Below are 21,925 nucleotides of genomic sequence, written 5' to 3'. Positions count from 1 at the left end.
GGGGAGCGCTGGTGGTGGACGGTACCAAAGGGGGTTGGGGGGGGGGGGGGCTCGGCGCCTGAGGCGAGGAGGGTGGCCGTGGGGGTGGCGGGCAGCTCCCGGGGGATGAGGCCGGGGTGGCCTGAGGGGATCCGGGAGCGCCCAGGGCGAGCCGGGCCGTGGGGAGAGGGGAGGGCTATAGGAGAGCCCATGTGAGGGTCTCTGTTAGAGGAAGCCCACCATGAGGTCACAGCGCACCAGGCCTCCAGGTCCCTGGGCCTGGCCGGAGCAGCGGGGCAGGAGAAGGGCCCCAGGGTGGCGGTGGCTGGCCCAGGGAAGGCTGCCCGCTGAGAGAGGCCGAGTGGCATTTCCTAAAGACACGGGGCCTCGGCGTCGGCCGGCGGAGCCCCTCACAGAGCATGCTTTGTCTGCCTTGCTCATGTGATGCTGCCCGGTGCTCGAGGCCCTTGGTGTCCCGAGGGATGGCGGCTGCTGGAAGAGCCGAGAGGTCAAACGGCTCGTAGGGATGGTTGGGGCTCAGCGGTTTCGTGTCACGGTTACGCTGCAGGCCTCGGACCGGCACAAGGAGCGGACTCTGTCCTCTGCGCTGCGCTACGTGGAGAGCTGAGCTCTGAGCTTTCACATCAAGACAGACAGAACCAGTTACAATGCTTCTGCCTGGAAGTATTGTAGGCACTCTTGTTCTCCTTTTGTTTATAATTGCACATCTGTAAATTAGGAAGGAAAATCAGTAGAATTCTTTAACTCACACTTCCTTACCAGGTTGGGGCTTGGCTACAGTAAATCTCAAAAGAGTGGCTGCATTATTGTTCTCAAGCCTAGGCTGAATACCTATTTAGGTTAAAAATAGCTAAAACTTGTATCTTGCCAAGCTTTGGCGCTAGGTCTTTTTGTCTGTCTTCAGCACTTTCTTTTTCAAGAGTGAAGGTCAAGAAATGATCTATCAAAACTGTATTTTATGCTGAATTTAAATACTTTTGAAATGTAACGTAGCAAAATCTCTGCATCAATTAAAACATCATAGCTACATTTTGTTCTGATTTATATCTATTAAGTCACCAACACTTTACTAGGCGCTCTCTGGTAACGCTTTGGAGCAGTAGCTCCCCAATTACTGCTGATGTTAGCATAGCTGATAAAGACAATTATGCCTGGAAACAATTAATTGTGTTAACATAGCCTAAGTTGTATGCATCTCTAGGCATGCACCACCTTCCTGGCCTGCTTTTTGTACCTAAGGGATCGTGGGCATGGGTGTGCTTGTTTCCGTGTGTGTAACACCAGAGAGAGAACCAGAACGAGCACATGAGCCAAAGGAACAGGGTAAGGAATGGCCATGTGGTCACTGTCCTTTAGAGTTGACATTTTTGATCTAACTGGAAAAAAAAATCAATATAGTGAATTGAATCAATCTCTGATGTAATGTTATTAAAATGTAATGATGTTACGGTCACATTCAGGAAGTGACCCAGTACTTCCCGGCAGAACTGAATGACGACATGACAGCTCTATGTTTGTTCTTTTGTCCTATAACTAAACTCAGCTCTCCATGCTTCTCACCCCCCCAAAAGCCCCCTCTGTCCTTGTTATCCACAGGTAATAAAGACCAACAACATGACACTGCTAGAGGAAGGCTTCCTGGCCACGCGGCTGCTTAGTGCAGAGCTGCTGTACAACCATGATGCAAACCGAGTGTATTCAGAGGCAGGTAAGAGCGAGATGTTTGTGCAGCAAGAAGCTGAGCTGAGCTTGCTTAGGGTGGGGAGAAGGTGATTAGCGATACGGGCACGTGTCCACTCATCCACGTCAACGCATGTGCCTCTTGCTGTGGTATGTGCTGAACTCCTCCTTGTGCGGGGTGCTCTGCTCGGAGCACAGATGAGTAAGCAGCTGTACCCCTTGGCAGTGACATGGGTTTGCATGGCCACTACAGCCTGACCTTGTTATTTAAAACCAGTAGATAGTTGCCATGCCAACACGATATCATATACCGTATGTGCACATGCCCATCAAAAAGACAGAGTTACACCCTTGTGTTAAACCAGATTGTAAGACTGCACATGCAAACATACACACACACATATATATACACACACACAAATAGAGGAATTAGTTGAGGGATTAGAAGAAGCCCTTTCTTCCCAAGAACGTTAGTGATTTTAACTTCATAGCATAGCTATGAATACCAAATAATTGGTATGGGGGGAGTGTGGTTTAGAAGAGTCTGACTCAGCTTCATGTTGTAGATCTAGTTTTACCACTGCCTTTCTGTGTGATCCTGAGTGGAGTTCTCAGCTTCCCTCAACCATAGTGCCTTTTGCTTAAAAAGAGGAATAGTAAGAACTGCTCAGTCCCAGGTGAGAGTGGAGAGGAAAAGTTCACACCGAATAATGCTTGTAGAGGTGCTCTGGGTGAGTATCTCTGCTTGAAGGGCAACTACAATATGATAATAACTGTATTGTCAATATGCTGTCGGGAAAGATGGGTTACAGTGACCTAAGGAGCTTTTCTGTAACTATCTCATTTTTGTTTATGTTGCGTGGGGTTGATGGAAGTTCACAGCTCTAGATATCAAGGAATGGATTATTTGAATTAGTCAATGGTAATCTGTATTAAAGTTAGAAGGTGCATAATGCAGAACAATGAAGTCTTCACAAAATGCACAGGGAGAACATAAATCATCTGTGCTCAAGTACAACATATATTAAAAATACCACTTCTCCCTGTCTAGATATGTTTGGGTTCTGGCGATATTGGAGAGCAGTGTCTATATTAAACATCTGGTCTGCTTTTGAGTACTTTGATCAGCATCTGCATGTGATTGAGTTCTCAGGTTGGCCAGAAAAGCAGCTGAGGTTGAGAGACAAGATAGGGGCCAGCTGCTTTTGTATAATTATATATTCCATTTGGACAGGTAGGAAGGTGCCTTTCCATTCAGCAGTCTTCATGAAAGATAAAGGTTTTGTGACAGCACATCACTTGGACAGAATATGAAGGACTGCAGATAAACTAGGATTTTAGGGATTATCAAATATTGCAGTGCTGCAGGCTGAGACTTATGAGCTACCCAGCCCTGGTTCCCATTTGCCTTTGCTGAAATCCTTTTGAAGGGTGACAGCATTCATGAACATTAAAACTGTAAGCAGGCAAAGTACGGAAGTCAGGATTTCTTAGTACAGGAGAAGTGGAACAAAAAAATTGGGAAGATTACAGTGGAAACCATGTCATGGTGAATAAGGAGTCAGGCTTCAGTCTTGGGGAGAACTGGCATCCAGCCTAGTTTAAATTAGATGTTAGATTTTTTTTCTTTTTAAACTTGATCTTGGATTTCCTTCTGTCACCTCATATCCTTTTACGGTCAGTAGCACTGTACCCATGCATATTTATTAGATTTAGACATATTTTGCAAGTCACCTTCACAACAACTTCTTTTCTTTTCCTGGAAAAACTGGTTGGTTAGGTAGAGACTGAATTTGCAAGTCTAATCTTTGGCGTTTATTAACCCTTATTAGTCTGGTTGCTCAATGGACAGATAAGTTTTCAGGCTTATTTGCAATTTAATTTCCTTCTATCTATTAATCACAGTCCATACTTCTGTTTAGATTTCATAATCCAGATTCCTTCACACATGAAAACGACCTGCATATTCAGCATCCTCGGAGAGAAACAGTGGTCCTGCCGTCTGAGAGAGAGCAATAATTAATTGTTAGCACTACACTCCTTCCTTTCAGGGAGCCACCGGTGTGAGAAGAGGAGCAGGTTTCTATACCTGCAAATACTTTCTTTGCCTTAAGCTCACAGTGAAGCTAGAGTAGAAAAGGCAGATACTATTTTTCCTCACCAAACTAAGACGCATCTCTGAACCTGAGCTAGAGGCACTCTGTCTATTTGCTTGTGGTATTTCCAGACCTGCTGAAGGCTTAGAAAGCGCAGCCACTGAAACAAACACAGTTGCTTATTGAGGCAGAGGTTGGTGCACTGGGAGACAAGTTGTTGGAATAAACATAGCTGTGTTTTTGCCATTACAGTGTTCTCATTTACTGGGTCAGTCAGCCACATACCTTGTCTCTGCAAAGGTACAGGGTAAATACGTGTCCTTGGGGAATCACTAGGACTATAGGATCTACTCTCAAACTTCATCTTGGATACGGTTCTCCAATGTTTAAATCAAATAAAGCTGTGGTTATACTTATTACAGGGAATGGTTAGAGCTTACTAGTGCGAAAAACAACCTGCCATGGAATATATGCTCAACCTTTGTAATCAGTTGTGCTTTCAAATGCTGAATTGCTTCCAATTCTGCCATGACAGTCTTCAAGCCGTGCTCCCCAAGTTAAGGTTTCAGATAAACCCCTCTGAGTTCCCTGTGAAGAATACTCTTCCCTTTGAGGAGGAGAAACTTTTTATCTGCATGGCTGTCATCGAGAAGCTCTTGAACAGATTTTGTTCACGTTCCCATGTAAACGTCAACTCTGGGCAAACCCGCAGCCACAAAATACTACAGTTCAGGGTTTCAGAGGGAACAGTGGCCTTGTTTCCAGGAGAAAAGCCTGAAACACAGAGACTGCCCACAGGTAGCGAGGCCCAAGGGACGGGGCAGCTCCAGGAAGCAGCTCGTGTTCCAGCACTGGAGCGATTCCCACTGCTGCACCGAGTTAAGCTCATCTTCACTGCTGGGCTTAGGTTGGCTAACGAGCGTCTCTGACCCTGATTTTCACTTCAAAAAGAAGGCATAGTTGGAATGATTTTGAAAAGCAGGATTTTCTGTACAGTCACAGGGTTTGTACTGGGCCAGCAGAAATGTCTGCATTAGATTAGTACTGCTGGATCCCTGGTGGTTTGTGGAGCTCCCGCCAGGCTTCCAGGCCATAAGAAAACCCTCATGGCTTTAGCATACAGGCAGATCCACTTGTCACATGCCAACAGCACAATAGAAGGACTTGTTCAAGCCATGAGATGGTAAGGCTCAGTGGAAAAGTAGCCTTGAGTTATCTGGATGCAAAAGAGAGAATTCAGCACCTGTGGCAACGAACAAAGTAGGGCCCTGTTATCAGCTTGGACTGGTGCCCCAGCAGCGACATCTGCCCTTTCCAATGGGCCATTTCAGTTGAAGCTGTTTGGACCTGACCTGGGAGTACAATGCTGGGATTATCATCACAACAGGCTTGGGAAGCAGGGCTCCCTTCCCGAAATTCACTGTAGTCTTTGCAATAAAACTAATCTGATTGTATCCTCCCGTTCCCCTTTTTGCAGCACTGCCTGGGAGGAACACACACGATACGATCAAATTCGCTTTTCTGACATCTCGTGTACTGATGAGCATTGTCCTACCAGCACTTCCCAGGGTGAGTCAGCTTCCCTAATTCCTAGGTAACCCAATTTTTTTTTCCCCCCAGTTTTTCAATTGAGCAGAAATTAATTCCAGTTCTATGAACCATTGGCCACATTCTGCTCCCAGGTACTGATAAAAATGCAGAATTAATCACTTGCCTGCCAGTGCTGGGTGGAACCCCCAGCCTCTTCATACCCACAGTGCAAATTTTCATCAAGCAGGAAGGCATGGCCATTTACCATTTACTGAAGGGGTGAACTGAGGAGCTCAGAGCGACAGAGGTTTCCTAAGTGCAGCGAGATAAGACAAAAAGAGCTCTCGTTCTTCCAAGGCACAGATCTTTATCATCTCACAAAAGCAAGCAGCTGAAAAGACTTCACTCACGAAGCACTGTGCTTTGAGAACGGGTTAGACTGCCTGCCCTTTTGTGCGAGACTGACTACCGGATGGGATCTGGGATGAAAACAAGTTCTTAAACAGGCCGTACGTACTGCTATGGCTCACAGCCATTGTCAGATGCTGAAGTCGTTTACATACCTAATTCTCTGTAGGTTCTTCTTGTCATTCCCTGCAAGGGAGCCAGAACATGTGCAGCGGTATTCAGCCATCATCTCGGATGAACATTACCTTGAAAACCTTAAATGCAAAAAACACTCCCACTAGATTGGCTCGATGTTGAGTGGCAGAGGTAGTATTTTATTTTTTGAGCATCCCTCCTCAAGGACACTAAAGAGTTTGTAAAACATCACTAAACGAAAACGAAACATCGCCAACAACAAAAATGCAAACCTGCTGAAAAGTAAAACACAGCAGCATTCAAATATCAGAAAACATGGGAGCTAAAGTGCTTGAGATAATTTCTTAACTATGCACAGTCTGAAGTCAGTCTTCCCTGTATAAATGCTATTTTTCAACAGCACCTGCCTGGCTGCATAGGTTTCTTCGCCAATCCATGGCAGGATAACACTACTAAGCCAGAGCCATGACCCAAAAGGGCTAGGAGCAACATATTTCTTTCTATCCCTCATACTAAAAGTAAGTTAATAAATAATATTCAAAGAAACGTATTTTAAAGTTCAGGCGGCTGAAGTCGGACTTCAAGGAAAGTGACTGTACGGATTTCCCATGCAGTGAAGTCGCTAGCATGGCCTGAAGCTGAACAAAGCTTTGGTGGGATTTATAAAGTGCTGTCTTTTAGTATTTTATGCCTGTCTTTAGTAGTGTTTTTTTCAAACCAGCACCGGGGTTGTGAGTTAAAAAAATTCTGAAAGAACGGACCAATTTTCAGTGGATGCTGGAGCCAGACAGACATTGCACAGTGCACACAAATATATTAAAAAAAAAAAAAAACAAAAAAACCCCAAACCAAAAAAACCCAAACTCCAAAACCTAACCCAATTATGGTAAAACTTTTCATCCTTAAAAAACAAACACCCACCAAGCACCAAGAGCAAATCTGAAAGCAACATCTGCCTCCCGGTCCCCTGGCTCGTTCCAGCAAGGATGGTTACTGCATGATACAAGCTCAGCAGCAATGGTTGTGAGCCTGAGCCTGCAGGCACTCAGTGCAAAACTCTCCCGGCATTCAGCCCCATGGGAGTGATCCAGTTTTCACCGAAGCCAAAGGGAGCTCCCTACAGACTTCAGCAGACTTTGGACTGGCCCCATCGATTGATAGCGGGAGCAGGGCCTTGTTTTACAGTCACTGTTTTTCTATCCAGCCACAAAAGCCACCCCCTGAAATTCCTGAAGGGGTTTTCAATCTTCCCCTCCATGCATGCATTTAACATCCATTACAGTTAATAGCAGTTACACATGCATATCAACGGGAGAAAAGTCCCAGTGGAGAGGAATTACTGGTAGTAAGAAAAGAAACCCAGTAGAAACACTGGGAATTGCTAAAGACCCAACTCCCTCGAATAAATCTGTTTCCCTGTTTAACCAGCCGGCATCTGCCCGCCGGACCGTAATGCAGGAAGCTCTATAGTGTGTGTTTGTGTGTGCACGGGTGTGTGACGCGCGCGGGGTGAGCAAACGGGCGGCGTTCTGCAGCGCGCGAGCCTGTCGGCAAGCCGCCTCCGGTCTCAGCATCCCAGCAAGCGTCTTGAGCGCCGGCCATCGCCGCTCTCACTTGTGAGCCGTGGTGTTGTAATCGTCCTGTGCCACGGCCGGCAGGGAATGGTCTATCCTGAACTCTTCCTCCAGCCCGCCGGGCGCCTTCGCTGAATCCCCCCGGGCTGCAGGTTGGCGACTGTCCGTGCCGCCCCCTCCAGCCCCAGGATCTGTCTCTGCACCAGCTTGGAATAAAGGCCTCCTTCTTCCATCAGCTCCTTGTGCGAGCCCTGCTGCACCACGCGGCCCTTGTCCAGCACAATGATGTTGTGTGCCTTCTCGACAGTGCTCAGCCTGTGAGCTATGACAAGCACCGTGTGGTTCTGCAAGTCGCCATAAATCGCCTGCTGAATCTGCGCGGGAGGAAAAGACGTTAGTGCCTGAGTGTCACTGGCTCCGCTTTGGAAGCGAGAACAGCAGCTTTGTGGTCTGCGTTAAGAAACCTCTGGACAGGAGGTTTGCTCTCCTCTGGCTACGCAGAGGACACAAGACTCCCTGCAGCACTACCAGCACCAGCATGTCCATCCCAGCTCCCAGCTCTTGCTGTGCAGCCCAAAAGACCGTCTCAGTCCAGCCAGCCCGCAGGTGTGGTATGCACACAGGTCTGATCCTGCAAGCTGGGTTCTTGTTAGAGCTGAGCCCCAAATTTGGAGGCCACGTGGTGTTGGCATGGACTGCAGGAAGCCAGTACCTGGTAAATGCAGCTGCTGAGAAAAGCGGGGCTATTTCCTGGGTGTATCAAAGCGCAAAGCAAGAGAGAGAGAGTTGTTTTCCAGCCAAGAGACAGACAATAGCACTAAGGTCTAAAGGCAGGCAGATGGCCACCAGGCACACGTCACATTGACACCCCTGGCTAGCCAAAACCAGCCCCTGGCTGGCATCAGGTACCACACACGTGGCTGAAGACCTGCGAGCCAACATGCTGCTCCAAGGTCAGATGCTCACGCTGCCCCACACCATGGACCAGCAGCGCTCATTCTCCGGGACCGGGAGACACGTCCTCACGCCTCAACCTTGAACTAGCTTTCACTCATGTCATTAAACCAGTGAGGCCAAACTGCTACTGGTAGAGCTGTTTGGTCGTCACATCCCAGCCAGATAAACCAGCTCAGTTCACAGAAAGCTCAGGGCCTTTCCTGCAAGCGTGGCTTCTTTGGTGCCTCAGGTAGGCTTTTAGCTCAGGTAGTCCTACTCTCTCTGCTGCAGTACCATTTTTCAGGGTCTTCCTCCGTATCCTGTCCTAAAAGGCTGCACAGAGTTGCTGTGTGCCAATTAACACTTTCCACATTTAAAAAATTGGCAGAGATCCTTATCTCATCAGGTTTGTCAGGCGTTGGCTGCTGTGAGCACAGGATTATTCCCTTCTTGGTGGCTACAGCAGTGTTGGAAGCAAATTCCTGCTCAGGAATTAGCATCTTTCTTACCCAAACCTCTGATTGCACCACGTTAAGACTAAGCTTGTCCACAGGCTGGAAATTGAAGCTACAGTCTTTCCTCCAAACCCAGATTGCCTCTTTGGCCCAAACACCCGAGTCACCTACTCACCGCATGTTCACTCTCTGCATCCAGCGCGCTCGTGGCTTCATCCAGGATTAGGATGGGGGGGTTCGGATCAAGGCCCTGGCAATTGCCACTCTCTGCTTCTGGCCACCTGACAGCTGGGCTCCTTTTTCACCTGCCTCTGTTGGGTCAAGGGAGAGAGGAAGGGGTCAAAATAAAAATCAAGAGCTGCCATCAAGTTCAGTGCCCAGCCACAGCATCAGGATGGTGTCATGCTTCGAAGCAAAGACCAGGTAAACACTTCTGCTCACTTGGCAGAGCAATTTAAATGAGTTAAACATCCCCGAGGCTGCAGTCCTTCCCTCCAGCAGCAAGTTCTCCACTGTCGTCCCAGGGTTTGAAGGACTGATGCTCATGGAAACAATGCAGAGAAGTCCCTGAGCCTGGGAGACCATCCAAATCCTGAGCTCCCGCTCCCTGCCCATGCAGCTGCGTCGCTGCCATCTCTCCCTGCAAGTCAGGCTCTCGAGGGTGTGCAACCGAGGCAGCAGTGAGGGGAAACCGGGACCTCTCTGCTGGCTTCCATAAACACGAACCGTCGTCAGTCCCACCTGCCTCCTCGCAAAGTCCCACTGTCACAAACACATCAGCTTTTATTACTATGGATTTATCACAGGTTGATTTTCTTCCTCTGCAGGTGGGGTGGTACACAGCTAACCGCTTGGGTTCTGGGCTTTTCTCCTGATCACTGCACTAAAAAAATGGTCAGACTGCCAGTGCCACATCTCCATAACACTGCCAGGCACCGGGAGCCGGACCGGTCCGGATGGGATGGGGGACGCTCATTCCACTGCCACAGAGCAGCAGCAGAAACACTCTCCCGGGCTGGGCTCAGAAATCCTGCGACAGCTCAGTCACCCCAAAAGGCAGCCAGAGTGCTGCACCTCTCCATGTAGCTGCCCCTACACCGCCACCGAGCTGCCACGGACTTGTGTCCATCACTACCTGCCCGACTTTCCACCCAAGGGGAGAGTCTCTGCCTTCCCTAGGCAATGCTTTCAAGTGCAAGTGGAGGTATTGTGGTACCTGTCTGGTAGCCATCTTGTAACTCTGTGATGAAGCCGTGCGCGTTGGCCTTCTGGGCAGCCTGAACAACCGACTCAAAGGAGGCTGAAGTTAAGCCGTAAGAAATATTATCCGCAATAGAGCGGGCGAACAGCACCGGCTCTTGGCTCACCAGGGAGATCTGCAGAAAGGAAGGGAAGAGCAGGGGGTTGGGAGCAGAAGACGCGCCGGCCAGCGTCTCAGATCATCGGCATTTGTTCCTGCTGGGTAAGGAGTCAAGCGGAAAGAGCCCCGCCATTAAACCAAGATATAGAAGTGCCTCAATGTGAGCTTCCAGTGAGGATGCTAACGATGGGGTGCCCAGCGACAGCCCCAGCCCAGTTTGCATCGTCTACTGGGAAGCCATTTTGCAGGAAAGAAAGCTGATGCAATGCTGGTATGTTGGCATCTGGGACGGGCTTCCCCGTCCAAGACCCTGCTGTGTTTTTGCTCCAGACCTGTCATTCCTTTCACTGTTTGCTCTTTCCAGAATGGGAAACCAGTTGTTGGGACAAGGCAGGCTGGAGACACCCTCTCCCAGGCTCTTGCTGATTTTCTGTTCAAGGCCAGTAATCAAGCTTGGGCCACACGAAGCATCTTTTAATCCAAAATTAGCAAGTTAGGGACATAGCTGCTGCAGTTTCTTAATTGCTTAGCAACAGCCTCCCTGTCCTACCTTACAGCCATTCCTGCTCACTCTCGCATTCAGCCTGCTTTGTCAAACCCTCGATATTGAAATAAATTGAACCCTCCAAATTATTGCTCAGAACTGGGCATGAAGAGAGCCAGCAGGACACAGTCATATTTTAATTGACTTCTCCCCATGCTCCTAACACCACACCAAGCGTTCTAAACTGAAAGACTAGCTTGTCTTTTAATTTTCACTCAGTACGGGCAGGGAATGTAAATTAGTCACACTGACTTTGGCTTTCCAGCCTGTCTCTGATCAATTGTTTTCAGGTTTTCCTGCTGACTGGTGAGGCCATTCGCTCTGGGGACAAAAAAAAAGGCAGTTACTTGCAGAGGAGATGAAGGCTGATGTGTGCTGACACACAGATGAGAGCCGAGGGGCCCGGACCCCTCTTCTAGGTAAAGCACCCAGCCCCTCTGGTGCTCCAGGTGCTGCCAGGATCCCGAGAGGTTTAACTCCCCATTAGCTGAGAACTACTTTAAGATCTTAAGGTAGAAAGTGCTGGAGGAATGCAAAACTCTTTTTCCAAACCCAATTTAGATGATAATTAATCCAACAACCAAAACCATATTTCTACTGCGTTGGCCAAAAAATACAAAACAAAACATGTTTTTTGTTCTGTTTTTGGAAGGCTTCCCCCTCCCCATGAAACCACTCTCCATCCCTTTCCCTTCCGCCCCCACAAATTATCTGAATTCATTTCCTGGACCACCTCCAGCCTCCAGCTTTCTGGACATCTCAGAAATTGCCAGATCAAATCCAAAGCAACATGCAACACTACCATCCATCCCCTCTGATCATGGCAGGCGATAGCTAGAATACACGTATCAGTCGCTCGTACCACTGAGTGCAGGTACTTGTGATCGTACATGTTAATGGGACGCCCGTCCAGCAGCACCTGCCCGTCTTGCAGAGGGTAGAAGTTCTCCAGGATGTTGACACAGGAGCTCTTCCCGCTCCCCGAAGGACCCACCAGCGCCGTCACTTTGCCGGGGTGCAGGGTGAAGGACACATTCTGCAACGTGGATGGGAGAGCATGCTCAGGTCCTGGCTTTTCCCAGGGTCCTGGGGCAGCAGCTTGGGCACTACGCAAGAAAGGTAGCCGAAATCTGGCCACGGTGACCCTCCACCTTGGTGATGTGCCACATCAGCCATCTTTCCTGGCTCTGAGGAAGCAAGAAGCCTCCAAAATTGCTTCAAATTTACTTGCTGGTGTAGCAGGACCTCTCAAAACTGCAAAGCAAACTAACCTCTTTGCTGCCTCCCCCCGCCTCATGACCCCAGCCCCTCTCCCACAGAAACAGTCCGAGGCAGCTTGGCACAAAGCCCTGTATCATGCTGACGTGTTTAATGCCTGAGCGGGGAACAAGGGTTTTATTAATAAATCTCATTCCTTGTAAGGAAGGCTGGCCCTAAACACCCGCTGTTCCTTAGAATCTGTTTTCCAGCGTGCTGTTCAGCCTGCCTTTACGCATCTCCAAAAGGGCAGCTGACATTTCCCGCGGGCCGGGGATCGGTTATTGCCGCGATGGAGAAGCAGCACGTGGTGCCTCGTGGCGGGGAGCGCTCCGTGCCCACGGGGCTCACCTGGAGGACCTGCGTTGCAGAGCGAGTGCGGTAGGAAAACGTCACGTTTCTGAACTCCACCTTCCCGTCCACATGGTCTGGGGCCAGGGACCCGTCATTCACCATCGTTGGCTTGCGGTCGATGAACTCGAACACCTTCTCGGCAGCTCCCACTCCCTGCATCAGGCCGCTGTAGACGGAGCCAACGGACTGGAAGGGAAGAGGCAATGGTGAGACCCTCCTATGCGATGGAGAAGTCAGTCAGTGCCGCTTGTAAGGAGAACGGTTGAAGCATTCCCAAGTCTTCTATCATCTGACATTAACTACAGTCATCAGAAACAGGAAAAGAAAGCTCTTCCCCCTCTGCAGGGTATGGAGGGGATATATGGACATATCCAGGGAAAGGGCATCTAAGGGGGTTTTGTGCGTGGGTAGACTCAGAGGGGAACAGAAGAAGGAAACACACGGATTGGGAAGAGAAGACGTGCACCAGGAGATACATGACCCAAACTTCCAACAAAATCCTCCACTCCTCTCTGCTCAAGACCAGCAGCTCCCCAACCCTGGGGAATGGCTGAACAGAGTCCACGTATGGCAGCACATCGCAGCAGCCCTCGAGGGCGGCCGGCTCATTCCCTAGCACACGTCTCAAATGCAGAGCAGCTCCAGGCTGGACCCTTCTAGACAACCATTTGGCAGCTGATAAGGCTGTTCCCTGCTGAGATATGGTTCTAGTGGATCTACCATTGCACTTTCCCAACTACAACTGCTGCACGCTGACACCGGCTTCCCTGGAATAAACCCCCGTCATGTCAGCTCTTTTCAATATTAAACCCAGAGCTGCAGAACAGCTTGTACTGCAACTGCCCCTCCCATCAGGAGGGGAAAAAAAACCCCAAACCAAATCAAACCCACACCAAAACCACAGCCTGGAAACACCGCCAGAGCCTGCAGTCATCTGAACAGATGGTGAGAGCCAGGAGAGCTGCCTCCAGCTCTGCTCTGCCGCTGCACAAAGGCTGAAGCACCGCTGAAACCACGTTTGGCTGCAAGGAAACCTCGACTTGATCATTTCTGCCTTGATTAGCCAAACTTACGCCTTTGCAAGGGAAAGGCAGCCCTGGGTGGGCTCTGCCGTCCCACCCACAATCCCATCTTGCTAACGCGCTGCCAACGCAGCAGCTTGCAGCCTATTCCGGGGTGGGGGGGGGAAAGTAATATAATTAAGTTTTTAATGAAGCCTGAAATTTAACAGGCAGCTTCGTAATCCCTGCGTCCTTCACGCCGGGAAACGTGCTTGGGAGGCAGCCAGGACTCTGCCCTTCAGCGGGGCCAGCCTGACCCCTTTGGTCCAGATTGCCTTTTCGGGGGATGAGCTGCTTCGGGTGCGTTCAGGTTGCGAGGCTACAGCAGGAGGGGAGCGGGGAGCGGAGGGGAGCGGGGAGCAGAGGGGAGAATAAGCCCACCGGTGGGTAAAGCCTCAGCGCCAAGGAAATGCATTGCGGGAAAGTCAACACTGGATCTAGCCCTGCAACTGCCCTGGGACCTTCTAGAAGATAAACATCATCTTGATATGGGGTAGCCCAGAGGGATAAAACAGACTCACCTCCATGCAGTCTCCTAAGACGAACTCATAAATGATGAAGGATATCAGGTTTCCGCTTGTCATTTGCCCCGAGATCACGAGGTGCCCACCGTAGTAAAGGATGCTGACCTGGACCACCAGGAGGGTCAGCTGAAAGCAAGAAAACACCCCAAAATCAGCAAGGACAACTGATATTTTGGTGCATTTGTAATTACTCACACAACAGCCCACAATTCACGTGCTGACATTTATTCTTTGAACTGAGCATCCCTGACAGCTCACAGCTGACAGCCCTAGCAACGGGCATGGATATAAGAAGGGAAAAGAAACTCAAGTACATGGGCTGATTTAAAGAGCTGGGCTGGCATCTTTCAACAAAACAGAAGTCCAGAAGGGCAACAGCCACGGAGGGAGAATTAATCTGAAATAACAGAGCGTCTCATGAACTTCTCTCTTAGACTAATGTCCTCAAGTGTAATAATCTACGCTCAAATTATCCAAAACGTGCAGTCACCTCACCACTAAGATAAACTTTCTGTTATATGAGTGTGACACATTTTAATTTAGAACACAAAATCAAGCCAAGAGTTAATGCAAAAAAATCCTCCCTGCATGTACAAGTCCCTGAAGCATAACCTCAACTCTTGCCTGAAATCAGTGTGGGGGGGTACCACCTACTCTAGAAAGGAGACAGATCAGCTCTGGTGTGACAAATACCAGCCCCTGCCTTTATTCAGCCGGTTTTGTTCCACGCTGCCCGGGCGCTCAGAAGAGCAGCGATGCCCTGGTGCTCTGTGCGACGTTTGCGGGACAGGCTGTAAATTCACACAGACAAAAATACTGGGGAAAAAAATTCCTCCTCTATTGCTCTGCCATGATCTGACCTTAAGATCCTGCATTCCCTCCGAGAAAGACTCTACCAGGGCTGTGCTAAATCCATCTGCTTCTTTCTACGTGAGCCCTGCAGGAGCAGTTTTTGAGGGTTTTTGCCTTCTTTGACACAGCAGGATCTGTGCTGACCCAGTTCACGCTCCGGCTTCACCTGGGAGCCCAGGAACAATGCTAAAAATGCTCCGATTTTGCTTCCAGACTTGGGAAGCCATAAACTCTCCCATGGTTGCACGAGGGCACCGTAACTCACAAACCCTTCACCAGAGGCTACTTAGATCCTTGAATGTGCAGAGATAAGGGCAGCCTCACGTGAGGGTTTTGCACAGCCTTAGTTATCAGCCGATGCAGGAGAAGTCCCAAACCATCTGGTCTTAAACGATGAAAAAGCATTTTGCAAAAAAAAAAAAAAACTCAAAAAATACCCCAAATCCAACCCCCTGCAGCCTCCCCCCGCCACCACCCCCACACAGAAAATCTCTGTTTCTGAGCAGAAGCTCAACCAACGCCGTGGCTGTTTCCCAGAGATGAGCTGGCACAGGCACACAATGCAGCAACACAGAAGCACGGGGTTTTCCACGACCTTGAGTGGTTATCAATTATATTCTTATTTGCAAGAGAAAACAGACTGTTCGGTGGCACAATAAAGTGCTGCCCTAAGGGGGAACGCAATATATTTTTTGATGAGTGGAAAAAAATAATAAATCAAGAGACGGAGGATTACTGGCAGTGGACATCAAGGCTGGGCTCGCCCTGCAAAGCTCCCTGGAAGCGGAGGAGAAGCACGTGCATCGCACCATGTACATTTTGGGATCCGAAGTAACGTCCTCTGCCCGTCCCCAACCCTGCGTAGGGAAGCCCCGGCGCCGGCCACCTACCCCGCTCGACCAGACGTAGTAGGTGTAAGCCATGGCCTCCCGCTTGTTGAGTTTGTACACCTGCTGCAGCTTCTGCCAGTACACGTTCGCCTCCGCCTCCTCGTTGGCAAAACTGCGGACGGTCTTCATGGCGGAGATGGTCTCCTCGGCGGTGTTGTTGGCCTTGGCCAAGGCATTCTGCACATCCTTGGAGAGCTTCTGCAGGGAGCGGGGGAAGCAGAGGTGGGCTCAGCGGGCGCCAGGCTGCCCATGGCACATCTCCCCACACACCCCAGGCTCTGCTGGGCTCGGGAAAAGGCGGCATGGTGACATTTTCCAAGGCCACGGGCAACAAGGCTGAGCACTGGGATATATCCTACACCTCGGGACAGCCTGGGATGCTGTGCCAGGAGGAGAACGGATTCGTTGTGCTGACCCTGAGGAGGGACCTGGGCTGCAGGAGGTGAAGTGCCACGTCTGGGGCCACTTGGGAAGCCTGTGGGAGAGCTGCTGCTCCCGGTGCCCTGATGGGACAGGGTCAGCCTGGCCCAGGAGCCCTTCCAGGAGTTTCCAAGCCAGGGACAGGTCTGGAGACCGTGGGCAGCTCCACTCATCCCACGAGCGCCTGACCTGCAGGAGGAGCTGTGGCCGGGTGAGGCAGCACCCGAGGACCCTGTTTTGGCAGCACCTGTGCACGCTGTGTCCCCGGCACAGCGGAAAGCACCGATAACTGACGCGGGGAGCAGCAGTGCAGGACTTGCATGGTCCATGGGATGCAGCATTAGCCACGGGGGACAGCCCTTGGCCCACACCAGCCCCAGGCAGAGGGAGGGAACTCGGCACTGGGTTTAACCCCCACCGAGTCACTCCAAAGAGAGAGGAGAGGAGAGGAGAGATTGCACGAGGACAGGGAGGCACGTACGGGACATCCCACGGCCAAGCTACCTCTCCTGTCAGATCCAAGATGCTTCCACTCCTGAGCATGAAGCAAGGTAAGAGCCGAGGCTACGCTTGTCTGCCCGTACAGGTTTACTGCCGCCTTCCTGCCCCCACTGCCGGCAGCAAAGCACTCGAGCATCAGTCCCACCAGCTCCAAGGCCACCCACAATCCCCACGATGGCTTCACAAGGGGAACAGCCCAGCATTGCGGCACAATGTGGCCATGCCAGCTGCTCCTGCCTACCTTGTAGTACTTCCCATAGACATCAGACACCAGCATGATGATGGGGAAGCCCATGAAGGTGACGAGCGAGAGCTTCCAGGAGAGGCTGAACATGAAGAAGATCACCCCCGTGGCCTTCACCACATTGCGCAGGAAGATGTTGATGTTCTGGGAGACCAGGTCGCTCACGATGGTCGTGTCCGACGTCAGGCGGGAGATGACGTCCCCTGCAGCAATGAGGGGTTGGGGAAGGGGAGAGCAGGGACATGTCACTATGGCAGGTCACTGCCTAGCCGCGTCCCATGTCCCATGCCAGGGGCCAGATGGAGCTCCCCATTCAACCCAGCCCCTCGCTGGGGGTCTGAAGGATGGTATGGAAGGGGGGCGACTCTCCACCGCTGTGGATGCGAAGCAAAACAGAAGAGCTTGAATTGCTGCATGCACGAGGGACATGAAATGCATCTGAAGGCAGGAGCTACGTCCCTGGGTCACCAAGGATGGCTGCAGGAGAGCAAAGAGGACTGCGGCAGCACCCTACACCGGAGGGCACCCCGTGGGCACGCAGACGGGCAGCAGGTGCATGGGTGGCGTGTTTGCTGGGCTGCTGAATGCACCTCCAGAGCTGTCAACCCAACCCCAGGCTCATTTCTAAATTATGTCAGGAGCCCTCCAGGAGCTCACCAGGGACTGCTGGCACCTTTCCCCGCTGTCCTGGCAGGACCAGCCGGGGCTGGGCACAGCACGCCCTGCGGAGCACGAGGCGGCTTCGGAGAGGGCTGTTTGGGTGTAGCCATGTGTGCCGCAGCCTGGAGCCAACCCAAGTGACCCTGAGGACATGGGTCCAGCTACTAAGGGGTGAAGCTCCCGCGGTGCCCTTTGGTGGAGCTGTACATTACAGCCAGCAAACGTCACCCTGAATTCCTAAATACTTGTCCCGTGTTTGAGTCCAGCTGAATTCCCATGCTTTTGTGTAAGTCCAGGGTTACCCGTATCCCACTTACAACATCTCTGGTGTCCTCAGCTACCAGGGCACCATGCAGCGATTGCTAAATATGGCAACAGCCTCAAAACTAAAAATACTACTGAGAAGAAATTAAATGTGCAAAAAGTTACAGCGGGCTGGGACCACACCAGAGCTGCACGGACTGGGACAGGACTGAATTGCAAGCAGGGAAAGCGACAAGCATGCCCAGCAAGCTTCACACATCTGAGGTTTCCGATGCCTGGAGCAGAGCTGGAGAGTGGCCGACCAGCAGGCACTGACAGAGGGAGGAGAAAAGGTGTTTTGGGGATGACTGGCGATGAGCACGTCAGCCCCGGGACTGCTGGATGTCAGGCTGATTGGTAGCGATGGGACATCCCCAGGGTGCTGGGCAATCCTGTCCCAATGCCACGGTGGGAGGTAACCGAAAGGGAAGAGCTTTCTGCCGCTATTTCTAAACACGAGCACTTGGGTGCTGTCTCTGGCTGCCCCCAATCTGCTGCGTGCTGGTAGGGCAAGCCAAGGGGAAAAAAAATACCGGGACGGGATAGAGGGGTTAGAGCAAATCCAGGGGAAAGAGGAACCAACCTGTGCGATTCTCATCAAAGAAACTCATCTCCTGAGACACCAGCGACCTGAAGAGGCAGTTGCGAAGGCGAATGTTCAGTCTTGCAAATATGAGCGTAAAAACGCCGCCCCGGATACCTGCGGCAAATGAGCTAATTGCAGATAAGAAACGTTATAGACCAATGGACACGAAACCCGCTCCTCAGCAACACAAACACCCCGACGCCCGGGCCAAGGGCTTGGGCAATGCTGCGCTGGTACCACTTTCCACCCCGGGAAGCGCTGGCTAAACCAGCCCACACCTCTTCTGGGTGCTACCAGCACAGGGACGGCTGGTCCTAACCCCAGTAGTGACAAGCTTCGGGAGGGGACACAGCGCTGCCGGGACAGCGTTCCCCGGGGAGCCCGTTCCCTGTGTCCGCTCCTGCTCCCCCACCACCAGCACGCAGACGTGGAGAGCTACGCAACGGCCTCGTGACTGCCACCACGGCCTCTCTGCACCGTGACGGCGCAGAGAAATCAAAGCGCATCCCTGGGCTCTGGCAGGGACCTGGCGGAGCGGTTGCAGGTGAGACAGCCCGTGCCCACTACCACCGCAAGCTCCCGCGGGAAAACCCCAAACTCCTCCTCGTCAGGGCCAAAACCAGCCCCTGCGATTACCTTCCTACGGCGAGCAGCGACATGACCAGCACTGCCGTGGAGAAGCGGTCCATGCTCTTCTGCACCACGATGCCGTCGATGGCCAGCCCCGTGTAGTAGGGCAGGAAGGTCTCTCCTGCCGGACAAGCACAGGACACGGGGTTTCAGCCCCACCGCGCGGGATCGGCACAGGACCTGTATGTCCAGCTGCAACGGCCCGTGAACAACCCCATCTCCACCACGGAGATACTTGGCCATCGCACGAGATGTCTCAGGAGGTGCAGCCCTTAGTGGCACGTGGGGATGTTTCACTTCCCAGTGTATTTTATCCCCTATTCCATTTTTTTTTGCCCCATTGCATTTTTTACCCAGCCCGTGCAGGACGTGCTGCCCAGCACCCCCAAAAAAGCAATCCTGGGGTGCTGCCAAGCCCCCCCACCATGGCTCCTTCCTTTCTGGTGAGGATGGGAGCACACCGCGGGCCCCCCCCCAGTCCCTTTGCTCACCCAGTGCGGCCACGAGGAGGAAGAAGGAGGCAATGCCCAGGAAGAAGGCATCCGGCTTAGTGTAGGACAGCAGTTTATGGATGGTGGGACCCGCCGCCTCCTCCCGCTTGTCCCGCGGGGTGCCCCCGTCGCAGCTCTCCTCCACTTCGGCACGGGACTCGGAGCCGGGCCCCAGTGCCTCGCGGGAGGAGGTGACACAGGCCAGCAGCTGCCACAGCCCGAAGGTGGCTGCCAGTGCCACGTAGGTCCAGGCAAAGAGCCCCCAGAACCAGGGGTCCCTGATGGTCCTCCGCACCTCCGAGTAGAGCAGCAGCTTCACCATCATGTAGATGCCCATGAGGAGGCAGACGACGGCGATGAAGGTCCGCGATGCCCTGAGGCGCCGGGGGCCGTAGGCCGTGTTGGTGGCCACCCCGATGGCGGCCCCCAGCAGCACGCAGCTGCGGTAGAGGCAGCCCCCCAGATGTCCAGCAGCGAGTTGAAGATGTTGAAGTGCCGCAGGTCCTGCAGGACATCCCGACCGCCCCGGCCGTGGGCGTAGAGCAGCGTGGTGACCACCACATCGGCCCCGCTGAGTGCCAGCGTGCTGGCCACTGCCTTCCAGGCACGCATCCTCGCCGCCGGGCTGGGGGGGGGGTGTCACCGAGGTGGTGGGGGGCAGCCCTAGCACGGGGAGGATGTGGTCATGTCGGCCTCTGTTGCGGGGTGAGAAGAGGGGGATGGGGTTGTTATTCGCCCTGGGGAGGTGGCGGGGAAAGGGAAGCAGGATGGGGGGACAACTGTGCCAGCTCCCCACCAGCCCGTCCTGACCCCAGGCACCACTATCTACTCCTTCCTCCCCTCCCCTGCTGCATACGCTCCAAGATATTTCATAAAATGAGAAGCACAAATGAAGACAAACTTCCCTCCCAGATGCCTCCACCCATCCTGAATCCCAAAGCAGAAATCTGCACATCTCGGTGGGAATCTTCATCCCCGCTTGCTGTGGCGGCTGCGGGGCCAGCCGGGAGGTCCCCAGCAGCTGGGCGATGCTGGGACATCCGTGCAGCCCACGTGTCCTGTGGTACAGAGCCATGTAGGCGTTAAACTTGGACATTCGTGATCTGAGAGTCCCTCCCCACCCTTCCTAGGACAAAGCTGAAACCGAGCACTCAATCAAAACCGTATGAAAGCAGAAGGGAGGGCGGCTCGGCTTTGTAACAGACCACCCTCATCAAAAAAAGAATAAATTATAGGTACAGCAGCCTGTCACACCTTGCTGTCCCCAGCTCTCTCGAATATTAATTTGAGGTAACCCACTAAACCCGCTGTGCTGTCAGCGTGCAATTCAGCGATGCAACAAAAATCCCAAGAGGAAATTAAAAAGGGATTGGAAATCCACAGCCGTGTCCCGTGGGAGAGGGAGGCTCCAGGGCAGGATGCCGCCTTCGCTGTCGCCTGTGGGTCTGACTGGCAGCAGCGATGGTGGGGCTGGCTCTGAATTGACACAGAAAAGGGCGAAAAGCTCGCCTTCCTTTAAACCGAGTGAGCTGCTCACCTGCTCGTGTGCCGTGCCCAGAGGTGCCGCACGTCGGCACGAGGGAGGTACCCGATCCTCAGATTTGTGCTGGCCAAGCAGCTCGTGACGGTGCACGGTGCAGAAGGCACGGCACAAAGGATGCCGTGCGTCGGCCACGCTCCGGCCTGCATGACCGCAGCTGCCTCCGCAGCCACCCGAAAGCAAACCATGGGGAAAAGGGCAGCCCTCGGCACCGGCCAAGCAGCATCCTTGGTCGAGAGTGGCTCGGTGGTTGGGCAGGTGGGATAAAAAGCTAAAAAGTGGAGGAAAACGGGGCAGAAGCTGCAATCTGGGGAAGAATGGGGGTTCATGGAGTGGGTGGGGAAGGAGGGATGGAGGCAAACCAGAGCAGCGGTGTCAGGGAGGAGCTGGACACGCTTCCCAGGGTGCTCGCTGCTGCCATCCGCTGCAAAGCTGCGCGGATCCGGCCGGGTGGAGGAGGAGGAGGAGGAGGAGGAGGAGGAGGAGGCCACCGCAGCTCCCTACCACCCGCAAAGGTGTCCCCAGCTACAAAGCTAGAGATGCCGAAGGTCCCCAGCCTCCTCCCTGCTTTCCCCCCGTACGAGATGCTCCTCCCGGGGGGGGGGGGGGGGGGGAGACACCCGGGAAGGGCCGTGCCCGTCATAGCAAGGGACACACACACACACACACGGTTTCCCCCCTTTGCAGCGCAAGGGCAACGCAGTCCCGACCCACCCGGACGGGGATCTTACCGGTGCCGGTAGCAGCGGCGGGAATCAGCCCGGTCCTGCCCGGCCCGACCCGGCGGCGGCGCGTCCCACGAACAAGGTCGGCAGGGGGCGTGGTTGCCGAGCTAACCACGCCCCCCCCATCCCTTCGCCACGCCCCCTCGCTGCGGTGCGGGCCCGGCCCCGC

At 52.7% G+C, this 21,925-nt stretch overlaps 1 protein-coding gene across 1 annotated transcript; it reads right to left on the bottom strand.

Annotated features, from left to right (window-relative positions):
* Window positions 1-7,462: 7,462 nt before the first annotated feature.
* Window positions 7,463-21,049, bottom strand: ABCB9 (ATP binding cassette subfamily B member 9). Its single transcript, XM_050906777.1, is given in 14 exon segments — window positions 7,463-7,797; window positions 8,990-9,054; window positions 9,057-9,125; window positions 10,031-10,190; window positions 11,581-11,754; window positions 12,327-12,515; window positions 13,912-14,040; window positions 15,657-15,854; window positions 16,819-17,024; window positions 18,368-18,498; window positions 19,007-19,121; window positions 19,492-19,950; window positions 19,953-20,186; window positions 21,029-21,049. Coding segments are annotated over 13 exon segments (2,328 nt in total). The 5' UTR covers window positions 20,104-20,186; window positions 21,029-21,049; the 3' UTR covers window positions 7,463-7,515.
* Between the last annotated feature and the right edge of the window lie 876 nt (window positions 21,050-21,925).

Source organism: Gymnogyps californianus, chromosome 16, assembly GCF_018139145.2.
Source record: "Gymnogyps californianus isolate 813 chromosome 16, ASM1813914v2, whole genome shotgun sequence".
In the NCBI taxonomy this organism is placed as follows: Eukaryota; Metazoa; Chordata; class Aves; order Accipitriformes; family Cathartidae; genus Gymnogyps; species Gymnogyps californianus.
Note: the sequence above shows the minus strand (reverse complement) of the source record. Positions and strands in the feature narration are given on the sequence as shown.